General features: G+C 43.0%; 1 protein-coding gene across 1 annotated transcript; it reads left to right on the top strand.

The window, feature by feature from the left end:
- Positions 1-412: 412 nt before the first annotated feature.
- Positions 413-10875, top strand: LOC104672654 (zinc finger protein 665). The gene is made up of 4 exons (XM_030942354.1): positions 413-526; positions 3252-3378; positions 8665-8852; positions 9259-10875. Exons 1-4 carry the CDS (start codon positions 413-415, stop codon positions 10873-10875), a joined length of 2046 nt encoding a protein of 681 aa, XP_030798214.1.
- The last annotated feature ends 2942 nt before the right edge of the window (positions 10876-13817 follow it).

Here is a 13817-nt window from a genome sequence, read left to right as displayed (position 1 = left end):
ACTCCTGGGTTCAAACAATCTGCCTGCCTTGGCCCCCCAAAGTGCTGGGACTACAGGCATGAACCACCATGCCCGGCCAACTTCTTTAGTTTTTAAACCTCATTTTCAGAGTAGTTGAGAGGATTTCAGCCACAGTGTAGCATCTTAAAGACTGGGAAAATTCTTTCCTAACCAGTTTAATGACCAAGAAACTATTCAGACCAATCTACATGTCAGTCATTCACAGTAGAATGGTAAACCAAAGAGCTGTGGGCAGCTGCTGATACATGTTGCACAAAAGGATGTTGGGAATCTCTTAGACATTGGTACATGTTGTTACATCAATGAATTCTTCCAAAATGACCTCCCTTTCAGGACCTTGGACAGATACACGGACTCCTTTGTGCTGATCTCAAGACACTGAGATTCTAAAATGAAAACTCTGAAGGCGCTTGACTATGTAGCCTTCCTTAATGCTTTAGCATTCCAAACTGCCTACTTACTCTCTTTGGAAGATTATTCAGGGCTTTGTGAGCTGCTCTTTCAGGTAGCTTGCCTGTTGCTTAACTGATTGCTTAGGTTTAATTTTAATTCCTAGACACCTGGGTACCGGTACTTGCTCTGTCATTTTTAGCTCTTTGACCTGAGACAAGTTTCTCAGCATGTCTGTGAAACAGCTGTCCCCACAGTAAAATGGGAGCAGATCTTTCTCTCATGGGCTACAGTGTTGTACGTATTCGTATACATAAAGGATTTCAAATGCTACCTCGCATACGGACCTTGTTCTTAAATCCCTAGCATTGCTATTGCTCTCATCATAGTTTTAAGGCTCCGACTTGTTTTTTCTTCAAAGCCACTGTGGATGTTGTCATCCTTGAAGACACCACTCATTCTCTAGGTCATCTAGATGCTGAATATTACTTGATGTATCAGACATAATATCTATCCAACACTGGTAGAGATGAATTTGTGCTGGGCTTTTTTGTTTTGTTTTGCTTGTCCCCCTGTTGCCCGGGCTGCAGTGCAGTGGCACCATCTTGGCTCACTGCCACCTCTGCCTCCCAGGTTCAAGCAATTTCCGGCTAATTTTTGTATTTTTCGTAGAGACAGGGTTTCACCATGTTGGCCAGGTTGGTCCCGAACTCCTGACCTCAAGTGATTCCCCCACCTTGGCCTCCCAAAGTGCTAGGATTACAGGCATGAGTGAGTCACTGCGCCCAGCCGATTTTGTATCTGTATATTTATTTATTGTCCACAAAACTGAGAAATCCACACTAATTTAGAGGATATCATAACCTCTTAGAGAAAAGAATAATAAAACAGGATTAAGCAGACATAACTTGCTCAAGTAAACCTTAGTGTGTGAGAATATAGGGAAAAACTGATGCAGTTTCTTTCTTTTTTTTTTTTGAGATAGAGTCTCGCTCTGTTGCCCAGGCTGGAGTGCAATGGCATGATCTCAGCTCACCACAACCTGCACCTCCCAGGTTCAAATGATCCTCCTGCTTCAGCTCCCGAGTAACTGGGATTACAGGTGCCCACCACCATGCCTGGCTATTTTTGTGTTTTTAGTAGAGATGAGGTTTCGCCACATCGGCCAGGCTGGTCTCGAACTCCTGACCTCAGGTGATCCACCCGCCTCGGCCTCTCAAAGTGCTGGGATTACAGGAGTGAGTCACCGCGCCCAGCCGGATACAGTTTCTTCTACTACTTGCAACACAGAATGCTTCCGTTCTCCCAAATGTGTTGGGTTTTCCATCACGTCAGTCAAGCAGTTCTGCAGTGGACGTGACCTGGGTGTCCTCCCATTCAGTTCAGTTCTGACGCTGTCTGGATATAGCATCACACCCCACAGATACAGGGCTCAGTCTCACAAGGTGCAGCCACCTCAATGCCATTCGCAAACACAGGTTGTGGGTTGGGTTTCTCGCTAACCAGCTTAAGTTGTAAATTCTCATGACCTCTTCATTGGGATCAATTAATTGGTGACAGTGGCTCACAGAACTCAGGGAAACACTTGATTCATATTGATTCATTTATTGCTCAGGATATAACAAAGAATGCAGATGGAAGCGATCTATTGGGTGAGATAGGGAGGAGCTCTGAGCTTCCATGCCCTCTGTGGGTGCACCACTCAAGGAGCCTCCATGTTATCATCTGTCCCAAATGCTCCTCAGAACCTTAATTTTTTGCATTTTTGTGGAAGCTTCATTACATAGGCAAGACTGTTTACATTATTGGCCACAGATGTTCAACTGAACCTTCAGCCCTTCTTCCCTTTTGCAGTGCTGGAGATTGAACCTGGAAGTCCCAACCCTGTAATCTTTTATTTATTTTTTTATTTTTATTTTTATTTATTTATTTTGAGACAGAGTTTCATTCTGTCACCCAGGCTGGAGTGTAGTGGCGTGATCTCAGCTCACTGCAACATCTGCCTCCCAGTTGAAGTGATTCTCCTACCTCAGCCTCCTGAGTAGCTGGGATCACAGGCGCGCACCACCATGCCCAGCTAATTTTTGTATTTTTAGTAGAGACAGGGTTTCACGGTGTTGGCCAGGCTGGTCTCGAACTCCTGACCTCAGGTGATCCACTGGCCTCGGCCTCCCAAAGTGCTGGTATTACAGGCATGAGCCACCGCGCCCGGCCTAACCCTGTAATGTTGTCTTTGTCTTTCAAGTGTCCAGCCCACACCCTGAAGCTATCTAGCGGCCTTCAGCCGCCAGTTAGTCTCACTGACGTACAAAAAGATACTTATCACCTCACAGATGTCAAGTGAGCTCTTTTCAGGAAAAGGGGATGAAGATCAAATCTGTATGTACAGTGATCACAGCCTGAACGTGTCAGTCTGCTTACTTGAATTGAACCTATTCTTACAGCTCTCTTCTCCTCTCGTTTTATGTGAAGATTCAAATTTGCCTTATAGGCTGGGCGCGGTGGCTCATGCCTGTAATCCCAGCACTTTGGGAGGCCAAGGCGGGCGGATCACGAGGTCAGGAGATCGAGACCATCCTGGCTAACACGGTGAAACCCCGTCTCTACTAAAAATACAAAAAATTAGCCGGGCGAGGTGGCGGCGCCTGTAGTCCCAGCTACTCGGGAGGCTGAGGCAGGAGAATGGCGTGAACCCGGGAGGCGGAGCTTGCAGTGAGCCAAGATTGCGCCACTGCACTCTAGCCTGGGCGACAGAGCGAGACTCCGTCTCAAAAAAAAAAAAAAAAAAAAAAAAAAAATTTGCTTTATAGTCACTTGGTGAAATGTGTTTTTCATTTTAGGGACAGTTGACGTTCAAGGATGTGACCATAGAATTCTCTCAGGAGGAGTGGAAATGCCTGGACCCTGCTCAGAAGACTCTGTACAGGGACGTCATGTTGGAGAACTACAGGAACCTGGTCTCCCTGGGTGAGGATGACTTTCTTTTAGAAGTCAGGGTCTGTTCTCATGTATGTTTTCATTTTCCCTGTGAGTCTCTTGAGAGCCCCTGCATTCCTCGATGAGGATTGATGTCCTGTTGACTCAGAAATGAAAAGCCTGATCATGCAGAATCTGGACTTTTTTTTTTTTTTTTTTTTTTTGAGACGGAGTCTCGCTCTGTCGCCCAGGCTGGAGTGCAGTGGCCGGATCTCAGCTCACTGCAAGCTCCGCCTCCCGGGTTTACGCCATTCTCCTGCCTCAGCCTCCCGAGTAACTGGGACTACAGGCGCCCGCCACCTCGCCCGGCTAGTTTTTTGTATTTTTTTAGTAGAGACGGGGTTTCATCGTGTTCGCCAGGATAGAGAATCTGGACTTTAATCTTGCTGTTTCTTGAGATGGTCTGCCCACTTTGTGGAGAGTTTTAGAGCTTTGTATGCATAATACCTCGTACCAGACTTTTAAAATGTTTGATTTTCTGTTTTCTACTTCTGTGCTTTTGATTTAGTGGTTCATGGAAGAAAGCTAGATATCTGTGTAGTGTGATGTTTCCTAATCACTCAGGAGGCATTCAGTGGATCAACTGTTGAAATGTTTTTCCAAATCCATCTGCAGTTTCCTCTCTTCTCATGTTAACCTAAGGGTACAATTCCGGAAAAGTCGCAGCACATTATATTTCTTTTTCTTTTTTTTCTCTCTTTTTTTTTTGTTTTGAAATGGAGTTTCACTCTTCTCACCCCGGCTGGAGTGCAATAGCACGATCTCAGATCACTGCAACTGCAACCTCCGCCTCCTGAGTTCAAGTGATTCTCCTGCCTCAGTCTCCTGAGTAGCTGGGATTATCGGCTTTAGCCACCACGCCCAGCTAATTTTTGTATTTTTAGTAGAGACAAGGTTTCACCATGTTGGCCAGGCTGGTCTCGAACTCCTGACCTCAGGTGATCTGCACATCTCAGCCTCCCAGAGTGCTGGGATTACAGGCATGAGCTACCATGCCTGGCCTTCTTTCTTTTCATAAGCAGGAATCTCTCCTTTTGATCTGAGTATTATCTCCTTGTTGGAACAAGGGAAGGAGCCCTGGAATGGGACAGCCAAGAGAAAATAGCAAGTGGGAGTGGATCAGAGGTGTGATTACAGGTCAGAGTTCAGATGTGCAGAGAGAAAGCATCTCATTAGACAGTGTTTGAGAAACACCCTGCAAATGGGAGAATTTTTTGGGAAAATAAAAGTTTATATCCTGTGATCACTGATAAGAATTGTTTTCCCTACCACTTAATACTCTGTTCTTTAGATGTGTAAAAGTTTATCCTTCCAATCTGCAGTGGTGCTACAGCCCAAACAGCAACACATGCAAAGTCTTGATCATGACCTACAACCGTCTGTTACTTGGTTTCTATGAACTCTTGGTTCCTTTCAAAAGGGTTGCTTTCCTCCTTAGTCTCTCCTTCTGTGCTTCATTCAATCAAAAATCCTTATTTTTCTGTCCACAGAGATCAGACATGAGGTCTCCATAGTTATGACAAGTGCCCCTATCCATATTTTATCCCATTTTATGAGCTTGGAAGATAGAAAAAGTTGGCTGCTCCTCCTTTGCACCTGGGGCCCCAGAAACTTCATGGAGCTATCTTAAGCTTTCCTTGCCTGTTGAAGTTGCAGCTACTTCTTCTATTCCACTTTGCCACAGTTTGTGGATGTGGGTGACAAGGGGAGTAGGTTGGATCTTCTGAGATGGTTAGCCAAATTGTTAAGTACAGTGGACAGAAACTTTCTCTTTTTGATCCCAGTCCTATATGGGGTGTATATCCTATTTTTTCACACTTGAGCATGGGATTCATTGAACAAAAAGAACAAACCTGGAGGCATCACACTACCTTATTTCAAACTATATTACGAAGATATAGTAATTAAAACAGGATAGTACTTCCTTAAAAATAGACACGTCAACCAGTGGAACAGAATAGAAAGAGTAAAAAGAAAGCCGGATGCGGTGGCTCACCCCTGTAATTCCAGCACTTTGGGAGGCTGAGGTGAGTGGATCACGAGGTCAGGAGTTCGTGACCAGCCTGTCCAATATGGTGAAACCCTGTCTCTACTAAAAATACAAAAATTAGCCAGGCGTGGTGGTCAGCTACTCGGGAGGCTGAGGCAGAAGAATCACTTGAACCCAGAAGGCAGAGGTTGCAGTCAGCTGAGATTACGCCAGTGCACTCCAGCCTGGCTGACAGAGTGAGACTCCATATCAAAAAAAAAAAAAAAGTGAAGAAAAAAAAATGATGAATATATGGCCAGTTGGCTTTTGACAGAGGTGCCAAAAACACACAATGAAAAAAGGACAGTTTTTTCAGTAAGTGTTGCTAGAAAAACTCAATATCCACACACAGGAGAATGAAATGGATATTAATCTCACATCAGATATCAAAATTGATTCAAAATGTATTAAATACTTAAACGTAAGACCTGATAATGTAAAACTACTAGAAGCAGTCATAGGAGAAAACCTACATGACGTGATCCAGGCAATGATTTTTTGGCCTTGACGCCAGAAGCTTATGCAACAAAAGCAAACAGATAAATGGGGTAGCATCTACTGAAAATCACCACAAAGGGAACAATTAACATAATGAAGAGATAACCTACGGATTGTGAGGAAGCATTTGCAATTTGTATATTTGACACCAATTTAATGTCCAAAATATATGAGAAATCAAAACTACTCAATAAAATGAAAACAAACCAATTTAAAAATGGCCAAAGGATCTCAATATACATTTATTTTTCCTTTTTTTTTTTTTTTTTGAAACAGAATCTCTCTCTGTCACCCAGGCTGGAGTGCAGTGGCGCAATCTCGGCTCACTGCAATCTCTGCTTCCCAGGTTCAAGCTATTCTCCTGCCTCAGCCTCCCAAGTAGCTGGGACTACAGGTGCGCGCCCCCACGCCTGGCTAATTTTTGCATTTTTGGTCACCGTGTTGGCCAGGCTGGTCTCAAATCCCTGGTCTCAGGTGATCTGCCCAACTTGGCCTTGCAAAGTGCTGAGATTACAGGCGTGAGCCTTGATATACAGTTCTTGAAGGAAGACAGACAAATAGTCAACAACATCACTACTTGCAGAGATGCAAATTTAAAGCAGAATAAAATATCATATAGCTGTCAGGATGGCTACTGTCAGAAGGACAAAAGGTATGTGTTAGCAAAGATATGGAGACTAGGGGGTTCTCATACACTATTGATTTCATGTAAATTAGTCTAGGCATTATGAAAAATTATATGGAAATTTCTCAAAAAAATAAAAACAAAAGTACTATATTATCCAGCAATCCCACTTCTCGGTATACAGTTGGCCCTTGAACAGCACAGGTTTGAATTCCATGGGTCATCTTATACATGGTTTTTTTTTTTTTTTTTTTTTTTTTTTTTTTGAGACGGAGTCTCACTCTGTCCACCAGGCTGGAGTGCAGTGGCACGATCTGGGCTCACTGCAAGCTCCACCTCCTGGGTTCATGCCATTCTCCTGCCTCAGCCTCCCTAGTAGCTGGGACTACAGGCGCCCGCCACCGCACCCGGCTAATTTTTTGTATTTTTAGTAGAGATGGGGTTTCACCGTGGTCTCGATCTCCTGACCTTGTGATCCGCCCGCCTCGGCCTCCCAAAGTGCTGGGATTACAGGCGTGAGCCACCGCGCCCAGCCTATACATGGGTTTTATTCCAGTAAATATACTGGAAATTTTTAAAGACATTTGCAACAATTTGATAAAGCAGACAAATTGCATAACCTAAAAATATCATAAAAATTAAGAAAAAATTAGATATGTCATGAATGCATAAAGTACTACTCTATTATTTACCACCATAAAAAAATACACAAATCTGGCTCTTGAGCTGCTTGCTAGAGGCCGCTCCCACTCTGTGGAGTGTACTTGCATTTCAATAAATCTGTGCTGTTCTTTCGTTGCAAAAAAAAAACAAAAACAAACAAAACAAAAACACACAAATCTGGCTGGATGTGGTGGCTCACGCCTGTAATCCCAGCACTTTGGGAGGCCAAGGTGGGTGGATCACCTGAGGTCAGGATTTCAAGACCAGCTGGCCAACATGATGAAACCCTGTCTCTACTGAACATACAAAAAGTAGCTGGGCGTGGTGGCACATGCCTGTAAACCCAGCTAGTTGGGAGGCTGAGGCCGGAGAATCACTTGAACCTGGGAAGCAGAAGTTGCAGTGAGCCAAGATTGCACCACTGCATTCTAGCCTGGGCATCAGAACGAGACTCTATTTCAAAAAAAAACACAAATCTAAGATAAAAAATTAAAACTTATCAAAACTTATACACACACTTACTGCATGTGACACCATTTGCAGTCAAGAATAATATAAACAGGCTGGGTGCAGTGGCTCATGCCTGTTATTTCAGCACTTTGGGAGGCCAAGGCGGGTGGATCACGAGGTCAGGAGCTCAAGACCAGCCTGGCCAAGATGGTGAAATGCTGTCTCTACTAAAAATACAAAAATCAGCTGGGCGTGGTGGCAGGCACCTGTAATCCCAGCTACTCAGGAGGCTGAGGCAGATAATTGTTTGAACCCAGGAGGTGGAGGTTGCAGTGAGCCGAAATCGTGCCACTGCACTCCAGCCTGGGTGACACAGTGAGACTATATTCCAGTTCTTATGTCCTGTGCTGGTTCTAAAGTAGAACTCCTTTTTCTTTCTTTCTTTTTTTTTTTTTTCCAATTCAGAAAGTTTTTTCTGACATTTTAAAATTGAATTCCTCCTCATTTTTTCAGTGCTATTATTTTTTTCCAATTCAAAATTACTACTTCTTTATTCATTACATATGTTTGCTGTGAGTTATTTACCATTACAGTATATCATGTTGTGCTTTAGCATTTACTTGTGCATAACAAATATGCTCTAAATAGGCACAATATAAGAATTCTTTCTCTTGAATTCTGAGACAGCCATATAAAACATATTGCCAATTGGTAGCCTTGGGTCATGGTTGGAAAATACTCCTTTCAGGGCTAATATGGGTTTGTACAATATGAGGGTTTTGTTCACAGATTGTTTAAAACTAGGATCCCCTACTATTTGAATTACATGTTACCACCTTTTCTTTGATAAGGAATCCTATTCCTTTTGTGTTTTGGAAAATTATGGTTCTGAAGAATCATAAGTCTGTTCACTATAACTATTACTTTCGGTGTAACATTAGGTTTTTCAGTGGGAAATAATTATTTACATACTATAATTAATTGGAAACCTATGGTTTTTTATATCTTACAGATATCTCTTGTAAATGTGTAAACGAGGATTTGCCACCAAAGGGGAAGAACAATATGGGAGAAGCATTCCACATGGTGAAGTTGGAGAGACTTGAAAGCCGTGATGAAGTCCTGTCCTTCCAGGAAGTTCAGAAAAATACATATTACTTTGAGTGTCAGTGGAAAGATGATGAAGGAAATTACAAAAGAGTACCTATGTTGCAAAAAGAAAATCTCCCTGGTAGAAGAGATCAACATGATAGAAGGGCTGCAGGAAACAAGCTTATTGAAAATCAGCTTGGCCGGGCGCGGTGGCTCAAGCCTGTAATCCCAGCACTTTGGGAGGCCGAGACGGGCGGATCACGAGGTCAGGAGATCGAGACCATCCTGGCTAACATGGTGAAACCCCGTCTCTACTAAAAAATACAAAAAACTAGCCGGGCGAGGTGGCGGGCGCCTGTAGTCCCAGCTACTTGGGAGGCTGAGACAAGAGAATGGCATAAACCCGGGAGGCGGAGCTTGCAGTGAGCTGAGAACCAGCCACTGCACTCCAGCCCGGGCAACAGAGCGAGACTCCGTCTCAAAAAAAAAAAAAAAAAAAAAAAAAGAAAATCAGCTTGGAGTAAGTTTTCAGTCACATCTGCCTGAACTGCAGCAATTTCAAGGTGAAGGGAAAATTTATGAATACAATCAAGTTGAGAAGTCTCTTAATAATCGGGGAAAACATTATAAATGTGATGAATGTGGCAAGGTCTTCAATCAAAACTCATGGCTAACAAGTCATAAGAGAATTCATACTGGAGAGAAGCCTTACCAGTGTAATGAGTGTGGCAAAGCCTTTACTGTTCGTTCAAACCTAACTATCCATCAGGTAATCCATACTGGAGAAAAACCTTACAAATGTCATGAATATGGAAAGGTCTTCAGTCAACCTTCAAACCTTGCAGGTCATCGGAGAATTCATACTGGAGAGAAACCTTACAAGTGTAATGAGTGTGGCAAAGCCTTTAGAGCACATTCAAAACTAACTACACATCAGGTTATCCATACTGGAGAAAAACCTTACAAATGTAAGGAATGTGGCAAGTGCTTCACTCAAAATTCACACCTTGCAAGTCATCAAAGAATTCATACTGGGGAGAAACCTTACAAGTGTAATGAGTGTGGCAAAGCCTTTAGTGTTCGCTCAAGCCTAACTACCCATCAGACAATCCACACTGGAGAAAAACCTTACAAATGTAATGAGTGTGGCAAGGTCTTCAGGCACAATTCATACCTTGCAAAGCATTGGCGAATTCATACCGGTGAGAAACCTTACAAGTGTAATAAGTGTGGGAAAGCCTTCAGTATGCATTCAAACTTAACTAAGCATCAGATCATCCATACCGGAGAAAAACCTTTCAAACGTAATGAATGCGTCAAGGTTTTCACTCAGTATTCACACTTAGCAAATCATCAAAGAATTCATACTGGAGAGAAACCTTACAGGTGTGATGAGTGCGGCAAAGCCTTTAGTGTGCGATCAAGCCTAACTACCCATCAGGCAATTCATACTGGAGAAAAGCCTTACAAATGTAATGACTGTGGTAAGGTCTTCACACAAAATTCACACCTTGCAAGTCATCGGGGAATTCATTCTGGAGAGAAACCTTACAAGTGTGATGAATGTGGTAAAGCCTTCAGTCAAACGTCACAACTTGCAAGGCACTGGAGAGTTCATACTGGAGAAAAACCTTACAAGTGTAATGAGTGTGGCAGAGCCTTTAGTGTTCATTCAAGCCTAACTATCCATCAGACAATACGTACTGGACAAAAACCGTACAAATGTAACGATTGTGGCAAGGTCTTCAGGCACAGTTCATACCTTGCAGTTCATCAGAGAATTCACACTGGTGAGAAACCTTACAAGTGTAATGAGTGTGGCAAAGCATTTAGTGTACATTCAAACCTAGCTACCCATCAGGTCATCCACACTGGAGAAAAACCTTACAAATGTAATGAATGTGGCAAGGTCTTCACTCAAAATTCACATCTTGCAAATCATAGAAGAATTCACACTGGAGAAAAACCTTACAGGTGTAATAAGTGTGGGAAAGCCTTTAGTGTTCGCTCAACCCTAACTACCCATATGGCAATCCATACTGGAGAGAAACCTTACAAATGTAACGAATGTGGCAAGGTCTTCACTCAAAATTCAAACCTTGCAAAACATCGAAGAATTCACAGTGGATAGAAACCTTACAAAGGACGCCAGGTGTGGTGGCTCATGCCTGTAATCCCAGCACTTTGAGAAGCCAATGAGGGCAGATCACCTGAGGTCGCGAGTTCAAGACCAGGCTGGCCAACATGGTGAAATGCTGTCTTTACTAAAAACACAAAAATTAGCTGGGCATGGTGGTGCATACCTGTAATCCCAGCTACTCGGGAGGATGAGGCAGGAGAATTGCTTGAACCTGGGAGGCGGAGGTTTCAGTGAGCGAGATCATGCCATTGCACTCCAGCTTGGGCAACAAGAGTGAAACTCCATCACACACACACACACACAGAAAAAGTAACCTTACAAAGGAGTGTGGCAAGTTCTTCAGCCACAAATTACTTCTTTCACAACATCGAGAATTCATTCTTGAGACAATTCTTACAAATGCAGTGACTGTGGCAAACTTCTGATGAGTTTAAGCATTAACAGACATCAGAGTTCATAACAGAGAAATCCTGTGAATATACTATGTATGACAGAAGCTTTTTTTTTTTTTTTTTGAGGCGGAGTCTCACTCTGTCACCCAGGCTGGAGTGCAGTGATGCGATCTCGGCTCACTGCAAGCTCCGCCTCCTGGGTTCACGCCATTCTCCTGCCTCAGCCTCCCGAGTAGCTGGGACTACAGGCACCTGCCACAACGCCCGACTAATTTTTTGTATTTTTAGTAGAGACGGGGTTTCACCGTGTTAGCCAGGATGGTCTCAATCTCCTGACCTTGTGATCCGCCTGCCTCAGCCTCCCAAAGTGCAGGGATTAGAGGTGTGAGCCACCGCGCCTGGCTAGTTTTTGTATTTTTGGTAGAGACGGTTTCACCATGTTGGCCAGGCTGGTCTCGAACTCCTGACCTCAAATGATCCACCCGCCTTGGCCCCCCAAAGCTCTGGGATTATGGCCGTGAGCCACCACGCCCAGCCCAGAAACTAATTGTATTTTGCACTTGAATTAGTCTATCCACACTCTGCCTTGGGATACTTATGTGGTATAATGAAAATCCCATAGAAAGGATATTTCAGACTCTCATGCCCTGAAGTCTGCATTGCTCTTGATGCGTATGCACTGTATTATTATTATTATTTTTGTTTGTTTGTTTTTTGTTTTTTGTTTTTTGTTTTGAGACGGAGTCTCGCTCTGTCGCCCAGGCTGGAGTGCAGTGGCCGGATCTCAGCTCACTGCAAGCTCCGCCCCCCGGGTTTACGCCATTCTCCTGCCTCAGCCTCCCAAGTAGCTGGGACTACAGGCGCCCGCCAACTCGCCCGGCTAGTTTTTTGTATTTTTTAGTAGAGACGGGGTTTCACCGTGTTAGCCAGGATGGTCTCGATCTCCTGACCTCGTGATCCGCCCGTCTCGGCCTCCCAAAGTGCTGGGATTACAGGCTTGAGCCACCGCGCCCGGCTGTATTATTATATTTTTGCATGTCTCTTTCTTGCATGCCAAATAACACCTATGGCATTTATCTTGACGTACATGAAGTGAAAATACAAGTATAGTAAAAATATGACATTAGGAAACAAAAAGTGTGGGGAATATGGATAAAAACAACAACATCTCTTTTTTACCCTGGAATGATCAGTGGCAATTGGAGAAATTAATATATATATACTTTAAGAATGAACATAATACATTCAGATTTTTTTTTTCCTGGCAGATAAACTACAAAGTTTGAAAGTTCACCCTCATAACATTTTGATAATTTGAACTTGTGACCTCTCTACTGGAACTGTATTGAATTTCACCTCAAATTTGGTTGAGAAGTGTTATGAGACTGTTTATTACATAATATGGGTTTCTGGGGAAAGCTGGGTAGACTTGCAAAGCTGGTCCAAAAATGGCTTGAGAGCCCAGATAAGCAACTTGCTTGGTGTGTTATGGTTGATAAGGTGTGGGGCTGGGTTAGAGGAAGCTTTGTGTGGTTTGAACATCCATCTAGTGACAAAGGAGGAAGCACTCAAGCATGATCAGTTTGACCAAATGGGCAGAACAGGAAGAGGAAGTGCAGTGCTGTAAAAGTGTTAGTAGTGCAACATCACAAAATGGAGACTGACTGTAGTACACTGAATTACTGTGGAAACTCCTGAATTCTTGGTTTGGGAAGACCCCAGTTTTCTTTTTTGTTTGTTTGTTTTGTTTTGTTTTTTGAGACGGAGGCTTGCTGTGTCACCCAGGCTGGAATGCAGTGGCGTGATCTCGGCTCACTACAACCTCCATCTCCCAGGTTCAAGTGATTCTCCTGCCTCAGCCTCCCAAGTAGTTGGGACTACAGGTGTGTGCCACCACGCCTGGTTAATTTTTGTATTTTTAGTAGAGACAGGGTTTCACCATGTTGGCCAGGCTGGTCTTGAATGCCTTACTTCAAGTGATCCATCCACCTCTGCCTCCCAAAGTGCTGGGATTACAGGCGTGAGCCACCACACCCTGCCCTAGTTTTCTTCATAGTAATATTCTACATTTATTTTTCCACTGTACCCATAGGACTCATTCAACAACTGTTGAAAATGTTTTTGAAATCCTGTTTACTTATAATGCCTAAGATATTTTTATACTAACTCAGTGAAAAATTGTGGAAAAGTTTATTACATAATAAATATGATTAGGCGGTTTTACTGGAAGGGCATTTCTCCAAAGGCTATGGAAATGTTCTTTTCAGTTTATGGTATTGAACAATATATTTAATGGTTTATGTTCAATTGTAGTAAAATTACTTTTTATTTTTTAATCTGATTTTCCCTGTTATTTTTTTTCTTTCATACATTGTAACCCAGATGAAAGGTTTAATATTTTGTTGTCTGTGTTACTAAAGTGAAAACTAGACTGTATATAAATAAGGGTGTTGTTTGGAGATAAAATTGTGTGACATGAAAATGTACATAAGACAATAGCAGGTATAAACTAGGTTTTCTATAAACATGAAAAAAGGGTGT

Source organism: Rhinopithecus roxellana, chromosome 12, assembly GCF_007565055.1.
Source record: "Rhinopithecus roxellana isolate Shanxi Qingling chromosome 12, ASM756505v1, whole genome shotgun sequence".
Classification (NCBI taxonomy): Eukaryota; Metazoa; Chordata; class Mammalia; order Primates; family Cercopithecidae; genus Rhinopithecus; species Rhinopithecus roxellana.
The sequence above is the reverse complement of the archived record's forward strand: the minus strand, read 5'-3'. Positions and strand labels throughout refer to the sequence as shown.